Source organism: Tachysurus vachellii, chromosome 25 (genome assembly GCF_030014155.1).
Source record: "Tachysurus vachellii isolate PV-2020 chromosome 25, HZAU_Pvac_v1, whole genome shotgun sequence".
Lineage (NCBI taxonomy): Eukaryota > Metazoa > Chordata > Actinopteri > Siluriformes > Bagridae > Tachysurus > Tachysurus vachellii.
The window spans coordinates 4922999-4949797 of NC_083484.1; the positions used below are offsets into that span (position 1 = coordinate 4922999).

General features: G+C 35.5%; 1 protein-coding gene across 2 annotated transcripts in view; it reads right to left on the minus strand.

Moving 5' to 3' along the window:
• trpa1b (transient receptor potential cation channel, subfamily A, member 1b) overlaps positions 1 to 19250 on the minus strand; it is a 29099-nt gene extending 9849 nt beyond the window's left edge. The window contains exons 1-20 of one of the 2 annotated variants that reach the window (XM_060861376.1): positions 19200 to 19250; positions 15521 to 15670; positions 15296 to 15411; positions 14830 to 14992; positions 13396 to 13571; positions 11423 to 11530; positions 10296 to 10404; positions 9153 to 9298; positions 8883 to 9022; positions 7656 to 7704; positions 7439 to 7538; positions 6218 to 6318; positions 5918 to 6087; positions 5633 to 5797; positions 4154 to 4268; positions 3897 to 4063; positions 3163 to 3250; positions 2216 to 2275; positions 1639 to 1734; positions 588 to 658 (exon numbers count right to left, since the gene is read on the minus strand). In XM_060861376.1, coding sequence (XP_060717359.1) covers positions 588 to 658; positions 1639 to 1734; positions 2216 to 2275; positions 3163 to 3250; positions 3897 to 4063; positions 4154 to 4268; positions 5633 to 5797; positions 5918 to 6087; positions 6218 to 6318; positions 7439 to 7538; positions 7656 to 7704; positions 8883 to 9022; positions 9153 to 9298; positions 10296 to 10404; positions 11423 to 11530; positions 13396 to 13571; positions 14830 to 14992; positions 15296 to 15373 — 2102 coding nt within the window. In that variant the 5' untranslated portion in view covers positions 15374 to 15411; positions 15521 to 15670; positions 19200 to 19250. The remainder of the gene's footprint in view (positions 1 to 587; positions 659 to 1638; positions 1735 to 2215; positions 2276 to 3162; positions 3251 to 3896; positions 4064 to 4153; positions 4269 to 5632; positions 5798 to 5917; positions 6088 to 6217; positions 6319 to 7438; positions 7539 to 7655; positions 7705 to 8882; positions 9023 to 9152; positions 9299 to 10295; positions 10405 to 11422; positions 11531 to 13395; positions 13572 to 14829; positions 14993 to 15295; positions 15412 to 15520; positions 15671 to 19199) is intronic. The other variant, XM_060861377.1, reaches the window with a different exon arrangement.
• Positions 19251 to 26799: the final 7549 nt, after the last annotated feature.

Consider the following 26799-nt stretch of genomic DNA (forward strand, 5'->3'; position numbering starts at 1 on the left):
TAACCTCAACTTTGAAGGAAAGATGTCCGTTAGCTCTAACTGAATTCAGCTGAGCAAATGAGATAGATAAATGTCATGTACATGTAAGTCCTAGATACACACGGGTCAGAAGAAGAAGGGGAAAGATGACTATATTCCAGCAGTGCAGTGTTTACAGTATGTCCTAGCAGTGAGAGAAGCTAGAGATTATGAGAGGTGAAATTACACCGGTTGTTTAAAAATGTTCAAAAATTCTTTATAAAAGCTTATTTTGTAACTGTATAAGGTGTGTTAATTAGTCAAAGTCTAAGAACGATCATAGAAGAGCGGAAAAAAAGAAAAATGTAAACAAACAAACAAACAAACAAATGAAAAAAAATTGGATACCAAAAAATACAAGTTCTAAATTGCATACAAAAAAAAAATCAATATAGAATTTCTATATTTAGTGAAAGTAATTTAATAATATAAAATTTCAATTAAACCAATCTTTCAAAATAAATGAAAATATGGTTACTTATGGGAAACTGTAAATACTGTTATTTTATAAGAATGATAAAATAGATACATCTCGCTAATCATTTTTGGGGGAAAGGCTGTTAGCCTACCATTTCATCTCTAAATATTTCTGACACACAGGGTGTGTGAGCAGCTCAAGCCGGTTGTACTGCACCATCGCCTGCGCAACACAAGACAACACAACACGCAAACACATCATGACAGAATAATAATATTTACAAAAATGATCATCACAATAGTCAACATTATTTGAAGGACAATTATAGTTTGCCAATTATTATTTATTCATCGTTGTCATTTATTACCTTGAACATAAAACAGATGCGGTATGAATGATATCACAAATTTACCAAAGTATTACAAATTTTATTGATTGTATTGTATTTCATTCATTTCTATACGTCTCAATAGAAATGTCTCGAAGCAGCTTTACAGAACAAAAGAAACATAACACAAAAAAATGTACATTATATAAAGATTAATATAATACAAAAGTTCAAGATTGATATTAGACTTATATTTAAATGTGTTTGTATTTATCCCCAATGAGAAGCCTGAGGTGACTGAGTCGACTGTGGTGAGGAAAAACTCCTTGAGAGAAACCTTGAGAGGAACCAGACTCAAAAGAGAACCTCATCCTCATTTGGGTGACACTGGAGGTTGTGATTATAAATATACAGTCCAGCAATTGTGTATTTATTAGGAGTTTTACACCAATTTTACACCAACAGATTCAGAGCTGTTACAATCATTAAGGACTTCACCCATCTCAGTGAAGGTGTCTGTTTAGCCTGTTGTAAGTGCTTCTGTGGTCTGAAAGGTTTTTATGGCTATAACTCCTGTCTCCTCATTTTTTTTTCATATTCTTTCATATTTCTTCTTTTTTTATTTTAACTCACCTTTTTGTGAATGAATTATTTATATGCACGCTTTATGTTGGAGCAGGTTTACATTTTACTCCAAGTTGTATACAGTGTACAACGTTTAAGTGACAAAATATATCCTGAATCTTGTCTTGTTTAAACTATCAGTTAATTAGCAATGTGCTTTTAACTGAAATCTAGATTATAAGAGATCTAGGATATAAGTGAGAAGTCAGTGACAGAGATAATAATAAACTGTGTGTCATTCTTTACTCACATTAAGAGCTGCTAGAGGCTGAACATATACAGCTTTGTCCGTTTGTGTTTTCTGTATATTCAGTGGAGCCTGAAGCCACCGGAAATTGTATGTGATCTGCAAACAGGAGGTGTTTATCTTACATGTGAACAGCTTATAATATAATTGATGCTGTAGAAAATGAACCTAAAACTAATATTAACACTAATGCAAAGATTAAGAATACAATGCTAGTAATGTGATAATAATAACGCTAATATTGAGATAATATTTATATAATACAGCTGTATTAGTATAGTATATACTACAGTATTGTAGAATTGCTGATGATTGTTGGCTGATTTCTTTTCCTCTTTATCTGAACTATCTATCTATCTATATACGTATATATATATATATATATATATATATATATATATATATATATATATATATATATATATATGCGTGTATATATATATATATATGTGTGTATATATATATATATATATATATATATATATATATATATATATATATATATATATATATATATATATATATATATATATATGTATATAAAAATCCCACATTAGTTTATTGCACTTCTAATACGTACATGATAGTCAGTGCTGTTTGGGTCATGCTCAGATTCAGTCATACACAGATCCAGAAGATGCTGCATGGAACAAAGGAAATGATAAAAACTTAAAGAAACAATTCTTTCTCTTATTTGGTTCAACTCTAGTTGTCTAAGCGCAGTACTGACATCAGTTTTTATGTCATCAGTTACTATTTGTAGCAGTCTTCTGACTGATTTGAGGTTGACGTATGAGACTAGAGTATGAAAATCAGCAGATTTAGCTAATGTCTGGTGGAGGACATGGGAACACTAAACATACTAGAACGTCTAGAGAACTTGGACTCTTCTGGACTCATCACATAACTCGCACTACCTCAAACGGACGGCCTTTTGCACAACTCACTTTTGAATTTTTTTGCACAGAATACACTATAACTTCACACTCATTGCACACATTTTGCATTTTTCTCAATAGTATATTCATACTCGTATCAACATATGAGTTATTGTATTCACATGCCATACATTTTTCTTTTTTTCCCATATTTTGTCGATGTAGACATTTTTAAAAATGTTGTGCTGTGTATGATGTACAGTATGATAAAGTCTTAAGATCTCATATGATTTCATATAGTCACAGCTGGACCTCTCTTTTCTCCAGCAGAGGTCATAGTCGCCTTTCTAATATCCACACGCATCCTCATTCAGCATCCATTTTTATATAATTAACTGGTTTACTGGGTTCACCTGCACTTGCATCCTCTTCTTGCCTGAACTCTGCCACGTAATAATATCAGATAAAACACTAATGGGAAAAATAATGAAAGACTGGGATTCTTGGACTAATCTAGATAATGTGGATACATCCTGATGCCTCTGAATCTCCTTTATGATTAATTCTGTACTGACTGGTGAAAGAAATCCAGTTCTCAAATGTGGACTCGAATGTTTTAAAAAGAAAAAAAAAAAATCACAGCACATACCTTTGTAGATTCAGGTAGAATCTCGATTAAATCCAGCACAGGGCAGTTAGTGTAGCCCATTTTAAACTTAGGTATTATTTCTGGTAACCTGCCATTGAAATATAGTCAAGTCATTAACAAAATCATCCTTTCGATAAGGTAACAGTGGATAAGGTCATTTTTTTAATTGAGTAAATTTTGCTTTTAAAGCACATTTAAAAAAAATAAGATTTAAGTCAAATTAAATGTATATACATCAAAACCACAGTACGAAATATTTAAAGGTTGTATTCAGTGCCAGTGCATTAGATCCAGATGTTATAGCAAGATAAATGCTGGGAAAGTTACTCGGGTTCAGACTCATGTAGCTCAGCTGGTTAAAGAAATATTTGCATATCTGTTGAAGGTCATGACTCTGATATTGCGAGATTTGTCTGAAACAAGGGTTCTTAAAGATGTCTAGACACCAAGAATTTAAGCCAAAAAACGGGAAAGAAAATGTGTGGACTGTATTATACTATACATCCACTATACTATCCACTGTACAGTATATACTATACTATACATCTGTTTTGTGTATTGCTTATTCTACACGGGGTCTCAGGGAACGTGGAGTCTATGACAGGGGACTCAGGTGAGGGACACTCAATTCACATGTCTTTGTTTTGTCAACACACAATATTTGTGTGTGTGTGTGTGTGTGTGTGTGTGTGTGTGTGTGTGTGTGTGTGCGAGCACATTTTTCTCTCTTTTACCTCTCATTGTCAATAGCGGCGTTAGTGACATCTTTCTTCCCACTGCGCACAGCTTCATGGAAGAATGAGGCGTGATTATTATTGAGCAGGATTTCAGCTCCTAGGTTCAGCAAGAGCTTTACAGCTGCGACGTGACCTTCACGTGCGGCGAGGTGCAGAGCTGTGTTCTGCTCAGGAGCAGTTTGGTCAAAAATCAAACAAAAGTGGATAAACTTCAATTTCAACTTGAACAATCTCAAATTTTGATAACTTCATACCCCGTCTTCATCCGTGTTATCCAGCAGTTTGACGTTGGCTGCCAGAAGGACGTTCATGGTTTGCGTGTATCCTTCAGCTGCAGCGTGATGTAAACACGACCAGCCTTTATAATCGCTGCACAATAACACACAAAGTGAGAGAACTCCTAAGAAATATCAAAATGTTACGCCAATAAACCTCCTTTTATAATTACATTTATTTCTGTCTTTTCTGAAATCATTTTAATCTTTAATTCTTTTAATCTTTTAATCAATTAATTAATCTCTTATTCAGTTCTGCAGTAAATCAACAACAGCTACTGTAGAAATTTAAAAGCAAGTACAGGAGATTTTACTAAAAAGAACAAACATACAATTTAACCTGAATATGAAACTCATTACATTTCAGTAAATAATATATATATATATATATATAATCCCGTCATTCATTCAAACAAAATAACTTTCTATTAGATTATATTTTATATTTTTTTAGAAAATCATTTTAAATAACGGGGGGCACGGTGGCTTAGTGGTTAGCACGTTCGCCTCACACCTCCAAGGTTGGGGGTTCGATTCCCGCCTCCGCCTTGTGTGTGTGGAGTTTACATGTTCTCCCCGTGCCTCGGGGGTTTCCTCCGGGTACTCCGGTTTCCTCCCCCGGTCCAAAGACACGCATGGTAGGTTGATTGGCATTTCTGGAAAATTGTCTGTAGTGTGTGATTGCGTGAGTGAATGAGAGTGTAGATAAGTGGTAGAAAATGAGTGAGTTTTAAATCACCGTTCTTACAAGGACCCGGTAGTAAATTTAATGTTATCATGGTAGCACCCAAAGTGCACTGAATCACATTTCCCATCATCCTCAGCATGTCAAACGTCCTAAATACTATCGCCTGTGTCTCACTGCATCCTGATTTACTTTGTAAGCACTTCAATGTCAAGCTTATGTTGTTGCAGATAGTCTTGTTCATAGCTGTTTGATTCTTGGCTAATTTTATTTTTTGCACAGTTCATCAGTAATTGAACTGAATTAAACTGAAATCATCTGCATTTGCATCCAACGCTGCCAACATCTTCATGACAAAGTAGATTCTAACTCTGTGAGGAACATTCCAGTCACAACCTGCTATCCAGTACTCTATATATATAGTGTGATCAAACCCAGCATCAAAATACATCATCAAGCTAGCATGCTTGTTATTAGCGTATTTGCGTAGAATCAAACACAATGCTGTTTGTAGGACTATGTTCATCATAGATAATTGTAGATAATTCTAATGGGCTAAAAATAAACAAAGTTTGTTTACTTGTTAATCAGATGCTTTTGTCCACAAAGACCTGTGACAAATTTAGCCATGTTTTGAAGCTAGGGACAGATTCTACTGTCTGGATTAAGGTTAGAAGGTTCTGGAACTGAGTTTTTTTTTTAACATTTTTTACGCCAATTAATGTACTAAGGTGAGAACATCATTCTTTAAACATCGTATCAGGATGGAGTACCTCTGGAACAGTGCTCCCCTCCTGAGCAGAAGATCCACCACCTTAATGTGGCCCCCTCTAGAGGCCAGGTGGAGCGGCGTCAGTCCATTCTCATCTCCTTCGTTTAGCAAACGCGAGTCTCTGATCGTCTCCAAAAGCCTGAGACACGTGTTTATTCGTCCGTATCTGTAAATGAGTAACAAAGCAAGAAACCTTCTGCTGCTTCTATGGTTAACTTTACCAATTCTGATTATTATTTTGTTAAAATTTCTAATATATCATGTATGTGGGATGTGTGTGTCTCACTCTGCAGCAAAATGAAGCGCAGATTTTTTCTCCTTCGACTTGCGTCCCAAGGAGATTTCAAACCCCAGCATGTTTTTAACAGAGTCGTGGATGCCGAGTTTGCAGGCGTAGTGTAGAGGAGTGCAGCCTTCAAAGTCCTCATCGCTCATCAGCTCCCACACTTCTTTATTCTGGAGTGGAATAAAAATCACTAATGCAAAACTAATAAACTTTATATGTTACTCTATAAAAACAAACAACAACCACACTCTCTCTCTCTCTATCTATTATCTATCTATCTAGTTTATATTCCTGTTCTACCTGTAGGATATGTTCAGGAAGATTTTTCAGTCCTTTCGGTTGGAAGATGGCAAGATGGAGGAAGTTCCGCCCAGTTTTGTCTTTAATTCTAAAATCTGCATCTGCAAGTAAAAAAAAAAACCACATTGATGCTGTTTTTCTTGATATCTTTTCACAATGGATCTGCGATTTAAGCAATATCAGGCAAGTAAGATTATCACTGCTCTGCTAATATTAGCACTGCTTTGATTCAGCCTCAGGTGCTCACATCTGTGCTAATAAGAGCGTGATATATCTATTATATAGCAGTTCTATAAACAAGAATTTAGTATAGTATAAATGAAAAATATTTAAGACACGATGTGGCCAAATATTTTGTTTATTTTTGGTCCGTCACAGCCGTATAGAGTCCTGGGGTAAGTAAGTGAAGTACCGGTCACAGCATAATGTAGATATTAGAGTTTTTATGTAGTGAATATATAGTATACAAGCAGGAGTGATAGATACAGTGAAAAAATACAGCTCTTCCAAACTAGACAGGAACAATCTTGTGTATAACCCTTTTTATTTTGTACATTTGTGCTGATGTACATTTACGGCATTTGGCACACACTCTTATCTAGAGCGACTTATATTTATCTCATTTGTACAGCTGAGCAATTGAGGGATAAGAGCTTTGCTCAGGGGCCCAGAAGTGACAGTTTGATGGCCCTGGGGTTTGAACTCACGACCTTCCGATCAGTAGTCCAACACCTTAACCACTTAGCTACCACTTTCTCTTTTTACCTGTTCTGTTCCTCCAGTGTAATGGAAATCAGCTTATCAGACATTTTCAATCAGTATAAACAAATGAATTATTTTACAGCTGCAAGTCTGGGATATAATAAATGAGGACATTTTTGGCGTGTGTTTTTCCCTCTGTTGGGGTAACCGCACAGAGAATTTTAGTGGTTGAAGATAACACTTTATTAATTATAGCTGCTTATGAACAAACACTTCATCACAGAGAGCAGAAATAGGTTAGATATCACCATTTACTTTTAGGATAGAGGTTAGATGATTTGGGATCTTTCTATAAATTTATCTATTTCCCTTAGTAGCTCGGTAAAAATAGAATTTCTTAAATCTGTGAGTATCTCATTTCACCACCAACATTAACCGACACTGTGATGTGTGACATGACTAAGGAATTTATATGTAGTAAATATATAATGTTAATATATAATCATGAACTTAACGCACCTTTAGAAAGTAAGAATGAAACAGTTTTCCATGCGCTGCTTGTTGTAGCCAGGAGTAAAGGGGTAAAACCCTTACAGTCGACGCAATTGATGTCCGCTCCCTGCACAAAAAATAATAAATACAACCGACTGTGTATTGCACTGTACGGTAGTGAAGTGAGTGTACTGCGAAATTTAATCATATAATAAGACTAAACATGAAAATGATTCTTCTTCACCTTGGAGACGAGATATTTAGCCAGTTCCACATGATCGAATAACGTGGCTCTGTAATCACAGCAAGGCAAATAAATAACAAAACATTTACTGAATTAATTAAAGTTTTATTTTCCTCAATCAATGTGTTTAATTGAGTTGAATGTTGGTTGGAGATTCAAATAAAAAATAAATGACAAAAAAAAAAACTCATTACATTTTCTCTGACTGGTAGGACCATATAGGAAATAACTGTTTTTAATATTATTGAGACAATAAAACTGTCGTGGTGAGGCAAAGGCGAGTGAGGATCCAAATGCAGTTCAAACTTTTATTAAACCAAAACAAGAAGCAGGCAAAAAGACAGGCAGGCAAAACAGGGCAGAACCCTGAGCAAACAGGAAACAGGAACATAGACATAAACATTCAACAACGACTAGCACCAGGGAAGTGAACAAACAGAGTAAACAGGAACCAATCACCAAGCAGAGACAATCAGCGACTAAGACAACACACCTGAGGGAGAGATTGAGTTCAATTAGTGTCCATGGCAACAAACAAGTGGGCGGGGCAAACAATTAACAGCAAGGCAAACCAGCAGACAGAAACAGGGCAAATCACAGACAGACTCATTACAAAAACGAGTTGAAATGATGCTCCATTATATTCATTCATTCATTCATTCATCTTCTACCGCTTATCCGAACTACCTCGGGTCACGGGGAGCCTGTCTCAGGCGTCATCGGGCATCAAGGCAGGATACACCCTGGACGGAGTGCCAACCCATCGCAGGGCTCACACACACTCATTCACTCACACACTACAGACAATTTTCCAGAGATGCCAATCAACCTAACATGCATGTCTGTGGACCGGGGGAGGAAACCGGAGTACCCGGGGGAAACCCCCGAAGCACGGGGAGAACATGCAAACTCCACACACACAAGGCGGAGGCGGGAATCGAACCCCGACGCTGGAGGTGTGAGGCAAACGTGCTAACCACTAAGCCACCGTGCACCCTCCATTATATTCAGAGCATTTATAATTATAGTGCACACGCAGATGCTTGTCTGTGGCTCTAAGGGGTGGATCTTTCTGTAGGATAAATCATATGGATGTTGATGTATGGCAGTGAATTGTGGGAGTTCATGGGTATGCTGAACATTCAGCAAACGTTTTTAGAAGTTATTTGGCAAAACTGCACAATTGTGTGCTATAGTGAGCAGGCCATGAGTCTGTTATAGACTGACCTGTGTAACGGCGCCTGATTGGCTGCATCTCTAATGTTAATGATTTCATCAATTCTTTTGTCATAAGGAAGAAGCATCGCTTTAACAGCTTCCATCGCTCCCTGTGTGCAGGCGAAGTGCAGCGCTGTGGACTTGTCGCACTGTAACACACACACACACACACACACACACACACAATGTTTCTTACTATTATATTGCATGTACTGTAACTAATGCTGCCTATGACTATGCATTTTAAACATATACATAAAAAGTATAAAGCTGCTTTACTTGTTGCTGGTCCACTTTTGCACCTTTAGAGATGCAAAGTTTGATCACTTCTGTATTTCCACCTCGTACAGCTAGATGAAGCGGGCTGCTCTTAGATTTATCCAAATAATTAATGTGTGTGAGGGTGGAAATACCCAGGTCCTCTCCTGAAACAGAGAGAGGAAATGAAAAAAGTTTAATTGTGTAAAATAGAAATATGTTAAAAGTATATTCCTTATATCCAGGGTTTTTAAACTTTCTGTAGAGACCAGAGACCTCATTAGCCAAAAAAATATAAATTCCATATCTGTCTAATCCTGAAAACACTGGGTCTGAGTTGACTGGTGTTTGGATGCCTACATACTGTATAATAACTTTGATAATGTTGGTTATGATTTAGAATTTACTGTAATGACAAAACAAAAGGAATGGAAGCCCCTTAGCGATGTTTCACAGACCTCTTGGGTTTCCCTGGACCCCACATTAGGAACCTCTGCCTTATTCAATAACATTGTCCACACGAGCATTCGTATAAAGCTATCAGGAACTGCATGGCCTGACATGGCCTTTTATCCATGTAAAGCATGAAATGGGGATTTGTTTAGAGTATTGTCCTCAAATTTGCACAGTCATGACTCATGTAAACCATGTCAAGACTGAAGATGAGTTTTGCTTATTTCTGTCGTGTTGTTTAATTTAAATAGCTCGTCTGCACATGCAGACATGTAAACAAATGTAAATCAGTGCAAATCAAATAATTTACATTCGCCTCAAGCTGCAAATTAGAGTCATGGAGCCAATGTTTGAAATACAGCAAATCTCTGACTTGCAATGATGCATTTTTATTGTTTTAGTAACGATATAAACGATATGATCAATTCACTGTGCAAGTGTCCCATCACACACACACACCCACACACACCTCACTAAATAGTTTGAATCTTTGTACACTGTTCTAAAGCAGCAGATTTTCAGCTCACATGAGTGCACAGATTTGTCTCCATGACTACACAATTAAGGGTTTCCAAAAATATTCATTCATCTCTGTACATACCAGTTGCAGTAGCAATGAATTACAACCACAAGACTTTAATATTTTGTATCTAAGTAGTGTTCAGCACGCATATGAACAGAGCCATAATGAATTTAATCCAAGATGCTTACCTTTTTGCAGGATCACCTCCATTGCTTCTTTAGCTCCAGAAAAAGCCACTGTGTGTATCGCGAAATGCCCCAGCTTGTTCTGATGACACAGCTTTGCTCCATATTTAAACTGGAAAAGTAAAACAAATAGCAGCTTGGAGAAAGTCAGAAATTTCCACAAATACCTTTCTTAAGTTTGCATCCAGTTTTGCACTAGAGCTACAGACTTAATGATGTTTACATGTAGCATAGTAGGAGTACTAGCTAACTCCTCGCTATTAATCAACAGCTTCCAACCACTTCTACATACCCTCTTCTGCCCTTTTCTACATACATGACGAGCTGGCTTAACATTTTTTCACAAAAAGCTTTTAAATAAAAAAATAGCAAAAAAAAAAAAAAAAAAAACTTTTATTGACATAATTATGAATTTTGACATCATGTTAGAAATACATTGTACAATTTGCACGTATTGCGAATATTAGAAATATGTGAAGATCTTTTGTTCATATTTGTAGACAAAAGTGTCTAAAATCATAAAGGGAATGTATTTAAAAAATGAACAACTAACAAAGCCCTTATCTGCAGTGATTTAAGTATTTGGTTTACATGATGCTAAATTATTGGCTGTAAGCTTCCCTTATTATTTATAGTTGTAATGAGTCTGTCTGTGTTTCTGTCCTGTTTCTGTCCGCTGTCTTTCCCGGTTGTTAATTGTTTGCTCCGCCCACTCTTTTGTTCCCATGGACATTAATTGTACTCCTTCATCCCCTCAGGTATGTTGTCTTGTCTCTAATTAGTTCTGCTGTGTGATTGGTTCTTGTCTCTTATTTATACTCTGTTTGTTCACTTCCCTGGTGTTGGTCGTTGCCTCATGTTGGATGTTGGTGTGCCTGTTCCTGTTAGCCCTGTTTGCTGCCTTGTTCTGTCTGCCTGTCTGTTCATCTGTTTCTTGTGTTTTGGACTATTAAACTTTAAATCTGCATTTGGATCCTCACTCGCCTTTGTCCTGCATCGTGACAATAGTGCCCTTGTAGCTGAATTGCAAAACTGAAGAAGGAAACCTAACAGATCTTGGTGGATCTAGTACATTAAGGAAATTTTGTGCTCTTCCTTTTTTCCTCAAATAATACTTCAGTTATACTCACAAGTGTATGAAGAGCTTCACAGTTATTGTAGGAGCATGCAAGCATCACAGGCGTGTTTCCCAAATCTCCTTCCAGATTCACGTCGGTCCGACTGCAGGACAGGAGAACCTGAAAAAACATGAAGTGTTTGTATGTGATTCAACTGCATTAGGTAATTGAATATGTGTAACTCACCTGTACCAGAGTGGATGTAACTGTATGTAACTGTATGTAACAGGTAACTGCGGGTGTGACTCACCTGTACAAGGTAACTGAATATGTGTAACTCACCTATACCAGGTAACTAAATATGTGTAACTCACCTATACCAGGTAACTGTGTGTGTGACTCACCTGTACCAGGTAACTGAATATGTGTAACTCACCTGTACCAGGTAACTGAATATGTGTGACTCACCTATACCAGGTAACTGTGTGTGTGACTCACCTGTACCAGGTAACTGTGTGTGTGACTCGCCTGTACCAGGTAACTGAATATGTGTAACTCACCTGTACCAGGTAACTGAATATGTGTGACTCACCTGTACCAGGTAACTGTGTGTGTGACTCACCTGTACCAGGTAACTGTGTGTGTGACTCACCTGTACCAGGTAACTGAATATGTGTAACTCACCTGTACCAGGTAACTGAATATGTGTGACTCACCTGTACCAGGTAACTGAATATGTGTGACTCACCTGTACCAGGTAACTGTGTGTGTGACTCGCCTGTACCAGGTAACTGAATATGTGTGACTCACCTGTACCAGGTAACTGTGTGTGTGACTCACCTGTACCAGGTAACTGTGTGTGTGACTCACCTGTACCAGGTAACTGTGTGTGTGACTCACCTGTACCAGGTAACTGTGTGTGTGACTCACCTGTACCAGGTAACTGAATATGTGTAACTCACCTGTACCAGATAACTGTGTGACTCACCTGTACCAGGTAACGGAATATGTGTAACTCGCCTATACCAGGTAACGACATGGGTCTAACTACCCTGTACCATATGACTGAGTAGATGTAGCTCTCCTTTAACAGGTAACTGAATATGTGTAATTTACCTATACCAGGTAACTAAATGGGTCTAACTCACCTGTACGGTATGACTGAGTGGATGTAACTCACCTGTACCATATGCCTAAGTGAATGTATGTCACCTGTAACAGGTAACTAAGTGGGTATTACTGAGCTGTACCAGGTAAATAAATCTGTGTAACTGATTGACTTTTACCAAAAAATTATGTGTGACTGATCTGTATCGGGGGGGCACGGTGGCTTAGTGGTTAGCACGTTCGCCTCACACCTCCAGGGTTGGGGGGTCGATTCCCGCCTCCACCTTGTGTGTGTGGAATTTGCATGTTCTCCCCGTGCCTCGGGGGTTTCCTCCGGGTACTCCAGTTTCCTCCCCCGGTCCAAAGACATGCATGGTAGGTTGATTGGCATCTCTGGAAAATTGTCTGTAGTGTGTGATTGCGTGAGTGAATGAGTGTGTGTGTGTGCCCTGCGATGGGTTGGCACTCTGTCCAGGGTGTATCCTGCCTTGATGCCCGATGACGCCTGAGATAGGCACAGGCTCCCCGTGACCCGAGGTAGTTCGGATAAGCGGTAGAAAATGAATGAATGAATGAATGATCTGTATCAGTTAAATTGATTTGTTTGACTCAGCTGTATCAGCTGATGAATGGCCACTGAAAGGCCCTTAACCCACAGCTGCTCAGTTGTATAATTAGTTGTAATGTTGTATGAGGTGAACGTAGGTCATTTGCCAAATGCCATTTTGTATCAGGTATTTTGAGGTTGTTCGACTCATCTGCATCTGGAAATGAAGAGTTTGTGACTCACCTGTACCAGGTATGTGACTATGAGAGACTCTGTTCCAGGAACCTGAGTTGTTTTGACTCTCATGTACAAGGTGATGGAGTTTATGTGACTATCATGTAGCAAGCAATTGAGTGTGAGTGACTTTTCAGTACCACATAACAAAACTCACCTGTACTAGGTTGTTGTATTCTTTGCTGATTGCCAAGTGAATCGGTGCCATCATGGCTGTGTTTAGGGTGTTTGGATTGGCGCCCATGTCTAGCAACACTGAACAGCTTGACTCCTGGTTTTTCAGCACAGCAAAATGTAGAGGAGTTTGGCCTTCTGCATCCTGAGCATCCAGCTCTGCACAACACAAAATACTATACCTGATAACATGTTTATTACACTTCAGTATGTGCTACAGAGCTCTGAGGTGCTCAGAGTGAAACAAACAAACAAACAAACAAACAAATCTGGGAAAACAAATTATATAAAGATATTTCAAAAAGTGTTCATTTTTCTTGCTGTTTTGTCACAAACCTGATCCTCTTCCTGTTTAAATGCTTTTTACATTTTTTTTTTTTAATTTCTTTCCATTTCATGTTCTCACATTACTTTTTAATGAGAAAACGTAGGTTTAATGGCCATTTCAGATGATGCTAATGGGTTTCTTAATGTTCACTATTAAGTGGTCAAGCACTGAAGCAATGTGGGAAACTGGGCCAGATAACTAATGTACATTATGCTATAATAGACCATCACAGAGCTGTTAATCCATCGATAACACACCTGTGTTTCTCCCTTTATTTTCTTTTTTTTATGAATGTGTGTAGCCATAAGATTCCGCATGATGTCTGAAGAATTCATTTGAGATTCTGGTAACACATAATTGCTGTATATTTGAATCTCCAGTCGTACCACATCCTAAATGCACTCCATTGGATTTTTTTCTATTGGATCTGGTCATGGAGAAGCCATTAAAGTTACAGTAATATCAGTTCTTGAGTAATATTAGTACCATTTTGAGATGACATTATGACATTGTGAAATAATGCATTATCGTGAAAGGAAGTATGCATTAAGACAACAAATTGTGGTCAAGAGGGGAACCACAAGTTTGCAAAGATATTCAAACAATGCTCAAAAACCCATTTCTCAAGCTCTTATGCTGTTGAGACCAATTTCTGCAGTACTCAAGATTTCCTGTTTCTGGCTGACAATTTTTCTAAACTGATGCCAAAATTTTCTGCTTTTGTGGTCTCAACCCATTAAATAAATAGAAATATAACAAAATTGCAGTCCTGAGATGCTTTTCTGATCACCACTGATGTAAAAAGTAATTGTGTGCATTACTGTAGTCTTAATCTCTCACAAATACACACACAGTATACAAATGATTCATTTGTAATGATTTTTCAGTGGCCTATAGAAAGGAATCATTTGGATGATTTGGATGTTGAACTGATGATGTTACTGAGTACAGAGAAATGTACAACGTCTGAGCAGTATTTAACCTATTATTTTAGTTCCCCCTTTAACATTACAGCTCTTTGCTCAAATGTGGTCTGTATTATAGTGCTGCCTATAGAGTGCAGCACTAGTGGAGAGGTTTAGAGCTCACCCTCAGGTCCTGTCATGGATACAATAAGCCGAATAATGTCCACGTGTCCACTAGCAGCAGCGTAGTGGATCGGTCGTGCTCCATTTTCATCCCTAGAACTTAGGTGAGTCGGACTCTTCCTGCTCAGGTAATCCAGAGCAGAAAAATCGCCTTGGACCACCCACTAAGAGAAAAAGGTGGATGTTAGGATCTGCCGTAACCTACATGTTAGATTTACATCCACCTCTATACATCCTACTCCAGCTGTCAAAAAGTATTACCATGAGATGATTAATAGGTGAAATCTGAGCAGAGGGCTCTAACATACACACAGAAACATGACACACACTGAGGTAATATCAGCTGGGATGTTCTGTAAATGTTTGTTTCTCTTCACCTTATTTTAAAAACACATCCAACCAACCAAACACACACAACCATCCTCCTCCTCCCCATCACACACACACATACACACACCAGAACTCACTTCAAACACGTTGACATTAGCCATGTTAGCCAAATCAACCTCATCTATCACACAGCTATAGGAGTTATCTTGCTTCATTGGGGTTTCTCCTGAAAAAAGAAATTCACAATGAAAACCTGTGAACAGAAACAGAAGCAATGTAAATTATTAATGATTTGAAATTTGGCTAAAAATGAAAGTACACATTGAACCCCAAAAGTACAAGTAAGCAACATTTATTTTTACCAGAGGAGCTACAAGGCTAATGTTTGGAGTCACCACAGAGGATCATCTGATCTTTTGATCAGGCATGGGTTTTACACCGGCTCATGGGATCATGGGAGCATGGGATCCTTCCAAGGTTCTGCCTGAACCACCACAGATTCTGTCAAAAGACTAAAAAGTATGCTAACTTTTGTTATACTCTGACACAAATTATCTTTAAAAATGCATGTAGTGAAGCTAAAACTGACACAAGGACCTCTTGAAGCTAGAAACAATTGCTGTGGATGACAAATATGTCCTTAATTTGTGGTTAAGCACACACACACACACACACACACATGTATATATATATATATATATATATATATATATATATATATATATATATATATAATCTATTAATTTTTTCTGTCATTTCATTGCTTTTGTTTGATCACTGCTAAGCAACCAAATTGTGACAACAAAAATGTGAGATGACACACTACTGTACACACCACACCTTGTATACAGTTCAGAGTTCAACACACAATCTAGCTGATAGTCTTTGTTTTTTTAAGCTAACATCCTTACTCATGTATATATTCATCTACGGGTTTATGAGGGAGCTGAATAGAGTTTCATCCTACAGTATATGAGTAAACATAAAGATGCTTCATGAGCTTCATGTGCAATAAACAGAAATGGAAAGAGGAACGCATGTGCATGTATGCTGTATTGATGTATGTCATGAAGCTGCTTGTTGACACGCTTTCCCAGCCTCTCAGAATGAACTCATAAAATTGATTAAAATTTGCTAAACAGATTGCATTGTGATTTTAATATTGACATTGTTATTTCAGTTTATCTTGAACACCTGCTGTCCACATGATGTCCACTGTTCTCATGAAAGTGTTTGCACTCAGCTGATGTTGAAATATAATTAAATCCAAGGTTGGGTTAACTGTATGTTATATGGTATGTACAGTACACTTCCACTGAAATACCTATTAGGTTTAATTTATAGAGTGGATGTTAGCTCAAGTGCACACTATCAATAAAGAAAAAAAGCAGAACGGTGAAAACTGCAGCAAAAAGCTGAATGAAGTTACGGATCAGTAAAAAATTATTCTTAACCTATGATTCTTCCTTTTGCTTAAATTTGTAATATAAATTTGTGTTAACTTAAAAAAAGCAGAAGAACTAGCAGTCTCAGACCTTTGGACCACTTTGAATACTACATAAATACAGTACATACAGTATAAATTTCAGAAGAGAAATGTGTTAATGATGCCCATAAGCCATCCTTATACACATTAGTTAGAAAAAGTGGTATGCAGGTAAAATAATAAGCATCTAAGCATTAAGGTAAAGAAGTACAAATAACAGTGTGGTGTGATGCGCCACGATATATAAACACCAACCCGAGATTTATTTTACTGTAACAGCACATGCCCAAGTCTTTGATTCCTCTTAAATCACAGCTATGTGCAATCAATTTATGTTATTTTATTTACGAAACAATCTCACATCATCCTTTTTAATCTGTATATACTGTCCGTGAAGTTCCTGTTAACTCTTATGTTATAACAGATATGAATAGCTATATAGCTATATGTAATAACTTCATTCCCTTATTTCATTAATTCTTCAGACAAAATTGATGCTTGAATTCTGAAAAAAACCGCAAAGCAAGACATCCTTTTGTTTTGGACGATCCTTTGTTGGAAAACTTAAAGTACCAGCTTTGTTTCAAATCCTGCAATTTAAATATATTTGCAAATATTATCATTATCTTCACCAGATTAAAAGTTATATGTTGGATTTACCAATCAGATTTGGGAATTCAATGACCAGTTAAGTAGCTAAAGAAACTTTCCAAGTTTCCAATTTTAGTCTTGTTTCGCAAGCAAAATGTAGAGTCTGAGATTTTAATGCTGTTAAATAGTAAATAAATAACAAATAAATTGATAAGTGTACTGTATTATAGCAATAATGGAAGTTTAGGTTATATAACCAAAAATTTCACATAATTCCTTCAATGACAACAATTTTATTAATGTAATCTCAACAACAGTTAAGGAAGGAGGAAAAACATTGTGTTTTAAAAATATATAGTACTGTAATAGTACTATTTTCAGCTGTAATCAATACAAAAGCAACAGTGACACAACGTTCCTACAATTACACAAAAAATTTCATTCATTTGAATCCCATCACTTCAATCAAGATAAATTACAGGGAATTTAAATTGCATTTTTTCCAAGCTAGACTTTAAAGGCTTTGCTTATATACACTCATATTTTGCTCTATGCAAATATTAAGACATGTTTATAAAACACAGAAGCGATGAAACATCAGGTGTTCATCAGTAACCAGGTTCATTTAACATGTGCAGTTCATACTGAGGGTGTGTTACACACGTGTCATGAGGTGAACTAGCCCATGAGCTATTTGAATTTCAGTGTGTACTCTGTCTGTCAAAACAGGTTGATTTTTAAGGAAAATCTAAAATGTCATTTTTGTTTAATATAAAACATTGTCCTGGTTGCTGTTGGACTCTGGACTGTTTGTCATTCTCAGGGAAGCATGTCTCTATTATATCTACATCAAATTAGGTAAAAATAATGCAATTAAATACATTTAATTATATTCATTTATTTAATTATACATTCAATACATATGATGTCAGACTTCAGTGATTGCATTAGCATTCTTTTAATCGAAGATTATTATTTATTTGTTTGTTTGTTTATTTATTTATTTATTTATTTATGCATCATACAACAGTACTAAATCTTTTACATTCAACTTGCTGGGAATATTTCTATTGCTAATATTTTGTCATTTTGGTCATCAGTATTAAATATTTTCATACAGATTTGTAAAAAATTTAAGGGATAACTGTACAAACCTTTTACTCAGGATATTCCTACAGATGCACAGAACATTACTACCCATTGATAAATGTTAAACAAACAAACAAACAAACAAACAAACCACACACACAATGTGTATGATCAGTTTAATACAACCTTGTTAGTAAGTCTATAAATACATATTTTATTATCTGACTAAATCATAATTGAGCGAATTTTTTTCTTATTCAATTGACATTTTATACCTTTTTAATTTTAGCTGTGACTTTAATAGTGACTGAATTAAAAACAAAATAAATAAGGTGTGGAAAATATTGACTGCTAGAGAATAAGTAGAATAAAAATAAATACATATATTTGACTATTGTGAATTAATGACTAAATTCAGTATTGTGTATATTTTTAGTTTATGAAGTAACTAGTACTTATAGATTTGGGCTATAAACATGTTGATTTTATAAAAAAAGAAAAGAAAAAAAGTTTTTGCTTGCTCCTACCTTGTATGCCTTTTTCAGCCAAACTGATAAGATGTGATACTGTCAGATTTGCAACGCAGTGATGTTTAGCCAAGCAGAATCCTCATGCATGAGCTGCTTTCTTAAAGCTACATTTTAGTATGGATCTACACATTCATTTTTAATTATAGCTTTACTCTTTCATTTTACATCTGTCCGTCATTGCCCAGTCTGTTATCGCTCTTAAAATAAAAGCAGGAAAATGACTGAATGAACCCATCAGGACCACACAGATACAGAAGGACTCGTAGTTTACTGTACTAAGAGTATATTTAATATTCTTATTCAGACAGACTGCAATAGAATAAATAGTAGAAATAAACTTCCTACCTTGGTTTTGAGCAGATGCAGAGTGGTGTGTGTATGTGTGTATATATGAGTGTGTGTATATGTGTATGTGTATCATTAGGAAGGTGGTTTTTATACGCCGCCTTGCTTCATGGAGGTCAGATTACAGAGGCTGTTATTCTGACATCATTTCCTTTGATGTAATCAAAAAGTCTGCCAACTGGACACTAAAACAATTACAAAGCATAATCTTGTCCAGTTAGTGTTATTAGTGGGACCACGAAAAAGTCTGTGAGTTCAGGAAGACAAGCTGTATGGTAATGTACACATTTTCCTTTTTATATATATATATATATATATATATATATATATATATATATATATATATATATATATATATATATATATAGACTGGACTCAACAAGTACTGGACGTATATGTACTTTTAATAGTATTACTAGATTTCAAATATTGGATAAATTTATAGTATTAACATGGATAAGCTTTTATTAGCTTTTATTTGTCTTATACATCGAACACATGAGTGCAAACAGCCACCTGAAATAGTCTGCTTTTAACAAATGTTTTAAATTGTGTTCATTTGTTTTTTTCATTTTTATTTATACCTGTACATTTCTACCACCAGTGTTATTTATGATCGTAAGGAAAATGTTTGTTAGAAGAAAGAATGTGATGAAGGAATGATGAAAGATTGATGCTGGGGCTGATTTCTTTCTGGAACAGTATGCAGCAGATCAGTGAAATGCCCTGTAGAGTCGATATCTGCTTGTGCTGGCACATCTAAACATGTCACTGGCACAATGAAAGCTTGAGGACATGATAAATGAGATCATTTAACTTATCTAATGTTTTTCTCCCCAAAAGAAAGGAACTAATTAGACATTAATGAGAAATATTGCAGATATTATTCATTTTCCTTACCGCTTATCCTAGTTTCAAGGAGAACAGAGATCCCAGGGGACTCGAGGCACAAAGTAATGGACATCCAGGATGGCTCGGTAACACATCGCAGGTCATAACTGCAAATTAAAAATGGATATTTATGGTCTTTGTCTTCACTAACTCTCTGATCTACTCATTTAACCTTCTTTAATAATGCAGCTCCCGAGAACTTTTTGGTCCATCCCAGTAGTTTAATTATCAACTACTAAATGTGAATTTTTTTAAATTTTTTTATTTTTATTTTTTTAGAAATATATAGATTTTTTTTAGAGCTGTGTTTATGAGAGACACGGAGAATCATTTAAACAGTTCATTACTCTGTAATGAATTGAAAGACATTGCCAATAAAAAGGCTGCATAGAAAGTCATAACTGGATGCCTTTATAAAAATAAAGAAAACTGAAGAAAAAAATAAAGAATAAAGAAAATGATAAAAGAATGAAAGAGTGGGTTTGATTGAAATGACTTGTTAGGTTTTGAATAATCTGAATAAATCTGAGCATGGGTTTAAGAGAATATGCTGATTGGTCAGAATTTAATTGGAACAACATTTCAGTGTATCTCAGTGCAAAAGGATCATACTTTAATCTAAAGTATTTTACAAGAATAGAATTTATAAAATTAAAAAAAAAATGCGTACCTCTTACTGATATTAGTCACTTACAGAGCAGTTGGATTTTTAGTAAACTTTAAATATGCCACTAAGCTGAACTTAAACTAACTAGTCTTAAAACTAGTAAGGAACATTAGCAAATTGGTCCAAGAGAAAAATGTTTGAATAAATTTTTTTTTACTGTGAACATCTGTGTTTATGATGGAGTAAACAGTAAAGCAGGTGTAGTGTGTAAACAGTGTGTATCATCATTTAAACAGCTTTCCTGTTTGTGCCTTTAAAAATGGATCTCAAGTTTCTAACATAGTTCAAAATCATAGTTAATTAAAAAAATATAAATAAATAAAAAGGCTCACCTAATACAATTATAGAGCAATCAAGCACTAAAATGTTTTCCGTGTGTTTCTCCTACTTTTATGGGCAGAACATGAATAAATACATTTATGATATCTATGCTATATATTAATTACTTTTACCACAGTCTGCTTGTATGCTCGAATCTGATTGGTCGGAATGTGCGCATTATTTGATGAAACGTTACAGCTCGGAACGTAGTTCTGACTTTTTGTGTCTTCTTGTAAGGAGACAATTCTTTAACATGAATGAAGGAGTCTTGTGTGAAAGAGCTTTTTATAGACAAAGTTCAGGAGTTTACACTTTGTGGTTTCTTGGTAAAATAACAGAACTCTCAAGGCTAGTGAGAGAGTGAATGTTTATTGGGGCTATAACAGTGGAAATAACAGGAACTATCCATCTTAGTCAATAAGCCATTAAAATCTCGTTCATTAATAAACGACACATTACAACTGCTGTAAATTGTTGTGATCTAATTGGAATAACACACCAGACCACGCTGTTATACAAAAATAATTGCATAACACATATAGGGGTGGGGTGTGAGGGCTGGGGACTCTTAGTGGCACTCCGCTTGCATGCTGTGCCACATCATACCCCTTGGCGTGCATTATTTTCATATAACAGCATGGTTTGGAGTGTGTTATTTCTCACATAATGCTCATATTTCTTTTCAAAGCTGCCTGGAACTCAATTTTATGTTGCATTTAAAAAACTAATATTTCATTATACTAGTGGTTGATACTGAATTCATGCAGCAATATAATAAAACTGTCCAACAATTATGTGTTCCACATCACATTTCACTGCTTTTACATCTAGAATGAATTTACTTCTGTTTGTTCTAAGCATGACTTGTGTGAACAGCAGAGCTTACAGAGCTGCAGCGCTACCTAGTGGACAAGAAAACAGTGTTATCTCACTGAACTTGCTTTCATTTAAATAGAATATAAAATATAGTGTGATCAATTATTTTGTTAACTTTTGAAAGTTGGCATGATGTAGTACTGAATGCAACTTTAAGAGGATAAGATCTCTCTAATAAAATATACAAATCCTTAAAATAAAGTGTGTGTGTGTGTGTGTTTCTGAAGCAGCTTTAAGAGCATAACACATAATAAATTAAAATATTTAATATATTCAATAAAATAAATGTATAACAATATAATAATAAATGAATTAATCATTTTATATTTATGAGGGGCACGGTGGCTTAGTGGTTAGCACGTTCGCCTCAAACCTCCAGGAATGGGGGTTTGATTCCCGCCTCCACCTTGTGTGTGTGGAGTTTGCATGTTCTCCCCGTGCCTCGGGGGTTTCCTCCGGGTACTCCAGTTTCCTCCCCCGGTCAAAAGACATGCATGGTAGGTTGATTGGCATCTCTGGAAAATTGTCCGTACTGTGTGATTGCGTGAGTGAATGAGAGTGTGTGTGTGTGTGTGCCCTGTGATGGGTTGGCACTCCATCCAGGGTGTATCCTGCCTTGATGCCCGATGACGCCTGAGATAGGCACAGGCGCCCCGTGACCCGAGGTAGTTCGGATAAGCGGTAGAAAATGAATGAATGAATGAATGAATGAATGAATTTTTAATTTGCATTTAGATTTCTGATTTTTAATTTAGTTTAAAATAATATTCATCACTTCTTTCTCATTTCACATCATATGTTTTTATAAGAGGAATCTTACTCCTAGCAAAAGAAAACTACACTGATATTTTTATTAAGGTTAATACTCATATCAATTAATACACTGATGAATATATTATACACATCACATACAATTATTATACAATACCATATTGTCTTAATGATGACAAGCTTTTCAACTAGCTTCTATAGTTTTCATGGACTGAGCATTCAGAGCTGTCCTTGTATTATATCTCTGTATTATATTTTTGGTATGTTTTGAGGTATGAGCATCATCCTTCCTAAAACTACGTTCCCATTCTACTGATCCTTAATAGAAAAATCTTATACTCTGACCACTGATATGTTTTTAACAGCGTATTGATTTTTCGATGAATTTTTCTATGTGTGGGTGATAAGATTCAGACTGCAGTTGTTTTATCTGCAGTGACTTTTATAGCACCATTTAACAGACTTTAAACTTTGATGTTCAGCTTATTGAGGTTTGAACTGAAAGGATTTAACCAAAAGATAATGTAACTGGTGTCCAAAGAAGATAAGATCAGAAAGAAAGATCAAACATCTATATATATGTATGTTGTACTCCATGGTTGTAATCCATCCATCCATTTTCTGTACTGTACTATTTATCCTACATAAGGTTGCAGGGGACGTCGAGACTGTCCCAGTGGACTTGGGGCACAAAGCAAGGGACACCCTGGACGAGGTGGCAACCCAACACAGACAATTTAGAGATGCCACTCAGCCTACAATGCATGTCTTTGCACTAGGGGAGGAAACTAGTGTACACAAAGCACATGGAGAAAAAGGCAGAACCCCTAACCTTGGATCTGCGAAGCAGGCATGATATCATTTCACATCTAAAGCTCTTGCAACTAGTGGGACGGTAGGGTGATAGATTACCTCTGCCATAATCAGCAACCTAATACTTGGTGTACAGAAAGTATATTTGAGAAATAACCACACGCCAGTCACGACAACATTCAGAATGAACTTAATAAGATTGTCTTGATGGGAATGGAATGTAGATAGGTTTGGTCTTAGCAGGTTAGATCTGCTATGCTGACAGAGATTTGCTAATAGAACCTGCACACACATAGAGATATAGGAACATGTTGATGCAAGAGTTTTGTCTGTGTATTAAAGGGTCAGTGACTAGAAAACCAATCAGTGTGAGGGTAGAGTTTCATGGCTGAACTAGACATTTTCCCTAACCTCCCTAACCATCCTCCATTTCCTGTCAATGGCTCTCACATGATATAGAGAGTGCTTGAAATCCCCCATTAGATTGTGCCCTTATTCATTTAAATGATATTTTCTTTGTTATTTATCCTCCATTGTGAACATTTCCTGTTTAAATAAATAGATAATCTAGTTTCATTTGAGTTCTGCACATGATATGCAGAGGTTAGGTGAAGCATAAAGGATGCTTGGAAAGGCATCGCAAAATTATAGAAATCATAGAAAATTCTACTGCATATTGTTTCCACAAGACCAACAATGTCTAAACAAAGTAGAATGTTCCGTAATACTTTGAAATTGGGATTGAAATTAATGGCCAGTTCATTATCATAAATACTGTGTAGCAAGTTCTGAGCAATTCTTCCAGAGGGGAGAATATATTTATATCCAAATGATGAAAGATATACATATACATTAAGTTGGTCTTTAATCTATAATTAAGCAATAAACTATGCCAGGGTGTGAGACACTCTAGTCTTATTATTAATAATTTAATGATTACTAATGTTATTACAAGGTGGTTCCTGTTATTGCACACTATTTCTGATGTTATTACAAGTTTGCTGCTGTTATTATTAACGTTATTACAAGTTTTTACTAATGTTATTACAAGGTAGTTCCTGTTATTACTAATGTTATTATAAGTTATTGCTAATGTTATTTGAGTTATTATTAATGTTATTAAAAGGTCATTTCTGTTATTACTAATGTTATTATAAGTTAATTTCTGTTTTTAATAATGTTATTATAAATTATTACAAATGTTATTACTGGTGTTAGTTCATGTTATTACTTATGTTATTATTTGTTATTACTAATGTTATTATTTATGTTATATGTTATATGTTATTGGTAATTATTACTAATGTTATGATATTATCTCCAACATTATTACAAGTTGGTTCCTGTTATTACTAATGTTATTATGTTATTACTAATGTTATTACAAGTTAATTTTTGTCATTACTACCATTATAACTAATGTTATTATTTTATTACTAATTGTATTATGTTATTACTAATGTTACAGTGTTATTACTAATGTTATCACAAGATCGTTCCTGTTATTGCTAATGTTATTATAAGTTTTTTATAATGTTTTTACAAGTTAGTTCCTGTTATTACAAATGTTACAGTTTTCCATTAGTTAAGCTGTTTGTAATGTTACCAGACTCTAGATTTTCCTCTCCTGATGAAAAAAAGTGTAACTATGTAATTTGTATTGATATGTAAAAGAATTTATCTTTTAAAGAATTTCCCATGGCAGAAAACTCTATGCTCTGACATTTATGCTCTAAATATTTTTAAATATTATTTTAAATAAATATCTCACAGCAAAAAGCTGCAACATGTTAATGACTATACAGCATCCTTTCATTTTATTATTAGGCTTAGATTATTATATCCGCCATACCATAACCATACCACGTCCCTGTGAAGGATTAGTTACTATAGAAATGCTAATGCATTAGAACAAGTGCATTGATTTAAACTACTGACTACAGAGTCATGCTGGTATAGAAAACCTTCGATAATTGGTATAAAGTGATCCAGTGCGATGTATGTTGTTCACGTTTGGTTTAAAATCTTTGTAGCACAAAATATAATGAAGCCCTTGATCTACAAAGCCCAGTTTCATTTTCTCAGTAATGAAAGCTTACACTCTGCTCCTTATCCTGCTGGAAAGAAGGATGGGTACGTCCATGACCTTTGACTGACCTTTAACGAGTGTTAAGATTTATGAAGCCTTCCATCATATCACACAATCAGAAAGACACTTGAAATGACTCAGGAGAGTGCTGTCTGTTCGAGTAAGTACACTTATTTTGAATTTGTACATAATTAAACATACATACATAATTAGATATAAGAAAAGGAAGATATTGAAATATCTGATCTTGTCTTTTATGCTTGTGAAGACATCTGGCTAGTACCCATGAAATTTTTTTTAAATTTTTGCTCTGCTTTAATGTCTTAACTAAAATCCTTAACTATTCTTAACTATTTATTTATTTATTTATTTATTTATTTTTAAAGAGCCAGAAGGTCTCCATTTTGTAGATTGGTTAAGATTATGTAGGTAGAAAGTCCTCATAAAGTATATAGTAAGATGTGTGTGGGTGAGTGTGTGTGTGTGTGTGTATTAGGGATAAAGAAAATATGTGATAAAGAGTGTGCAGCAAATTATGCCACTGGGAGTGCGTGTTCCAGTTTACGTGGTGTGAAATGGGTTTCATGCAGCAGCACAAAACTCAGAAGCTCGACATTCAAAAACTAACGCCTCATTAGCAATGAGCATCAAAAACAAAACAAAAAAAAGTTTAATCAGCCAATCAAATAAACGAATTCCTAATTTCCTGCATGCCATAGGTCAGCATTAGAAGCTTTATGGTGTGTCTGCTTGTATACAGTATTTATCAATCCACACATAAAAAAGCACAACACTGTTTACTTCATTACGCTGCCTGAAATATAGCTAATTACCTTAATGCCAATTAATTACACTGAGTACATTTAAATGATATTATTATTTCGGTGTTCAGGTCTTTATTACAGTCTGTGTGTGTATCGTGTGTGAGCACAGTCTGAAGTGCATAACGTATTGAATTCACACTATGTTTCGGAGATAATTAAATTAAGAAGCGTGTTATTGATTTATACTTTATACTACACATGTAAGATTTCTAGAAGTTTCCTGTATAAATCTACTTACAGAACAAATTTAACATTCAGGGTCTGTGCCAGATGTTGATTATTCTAGGGTTTGAATAGAGTTTGAATAAAAATTAAACAGGTATAATTAGAAAAAAATAGAAATCATCT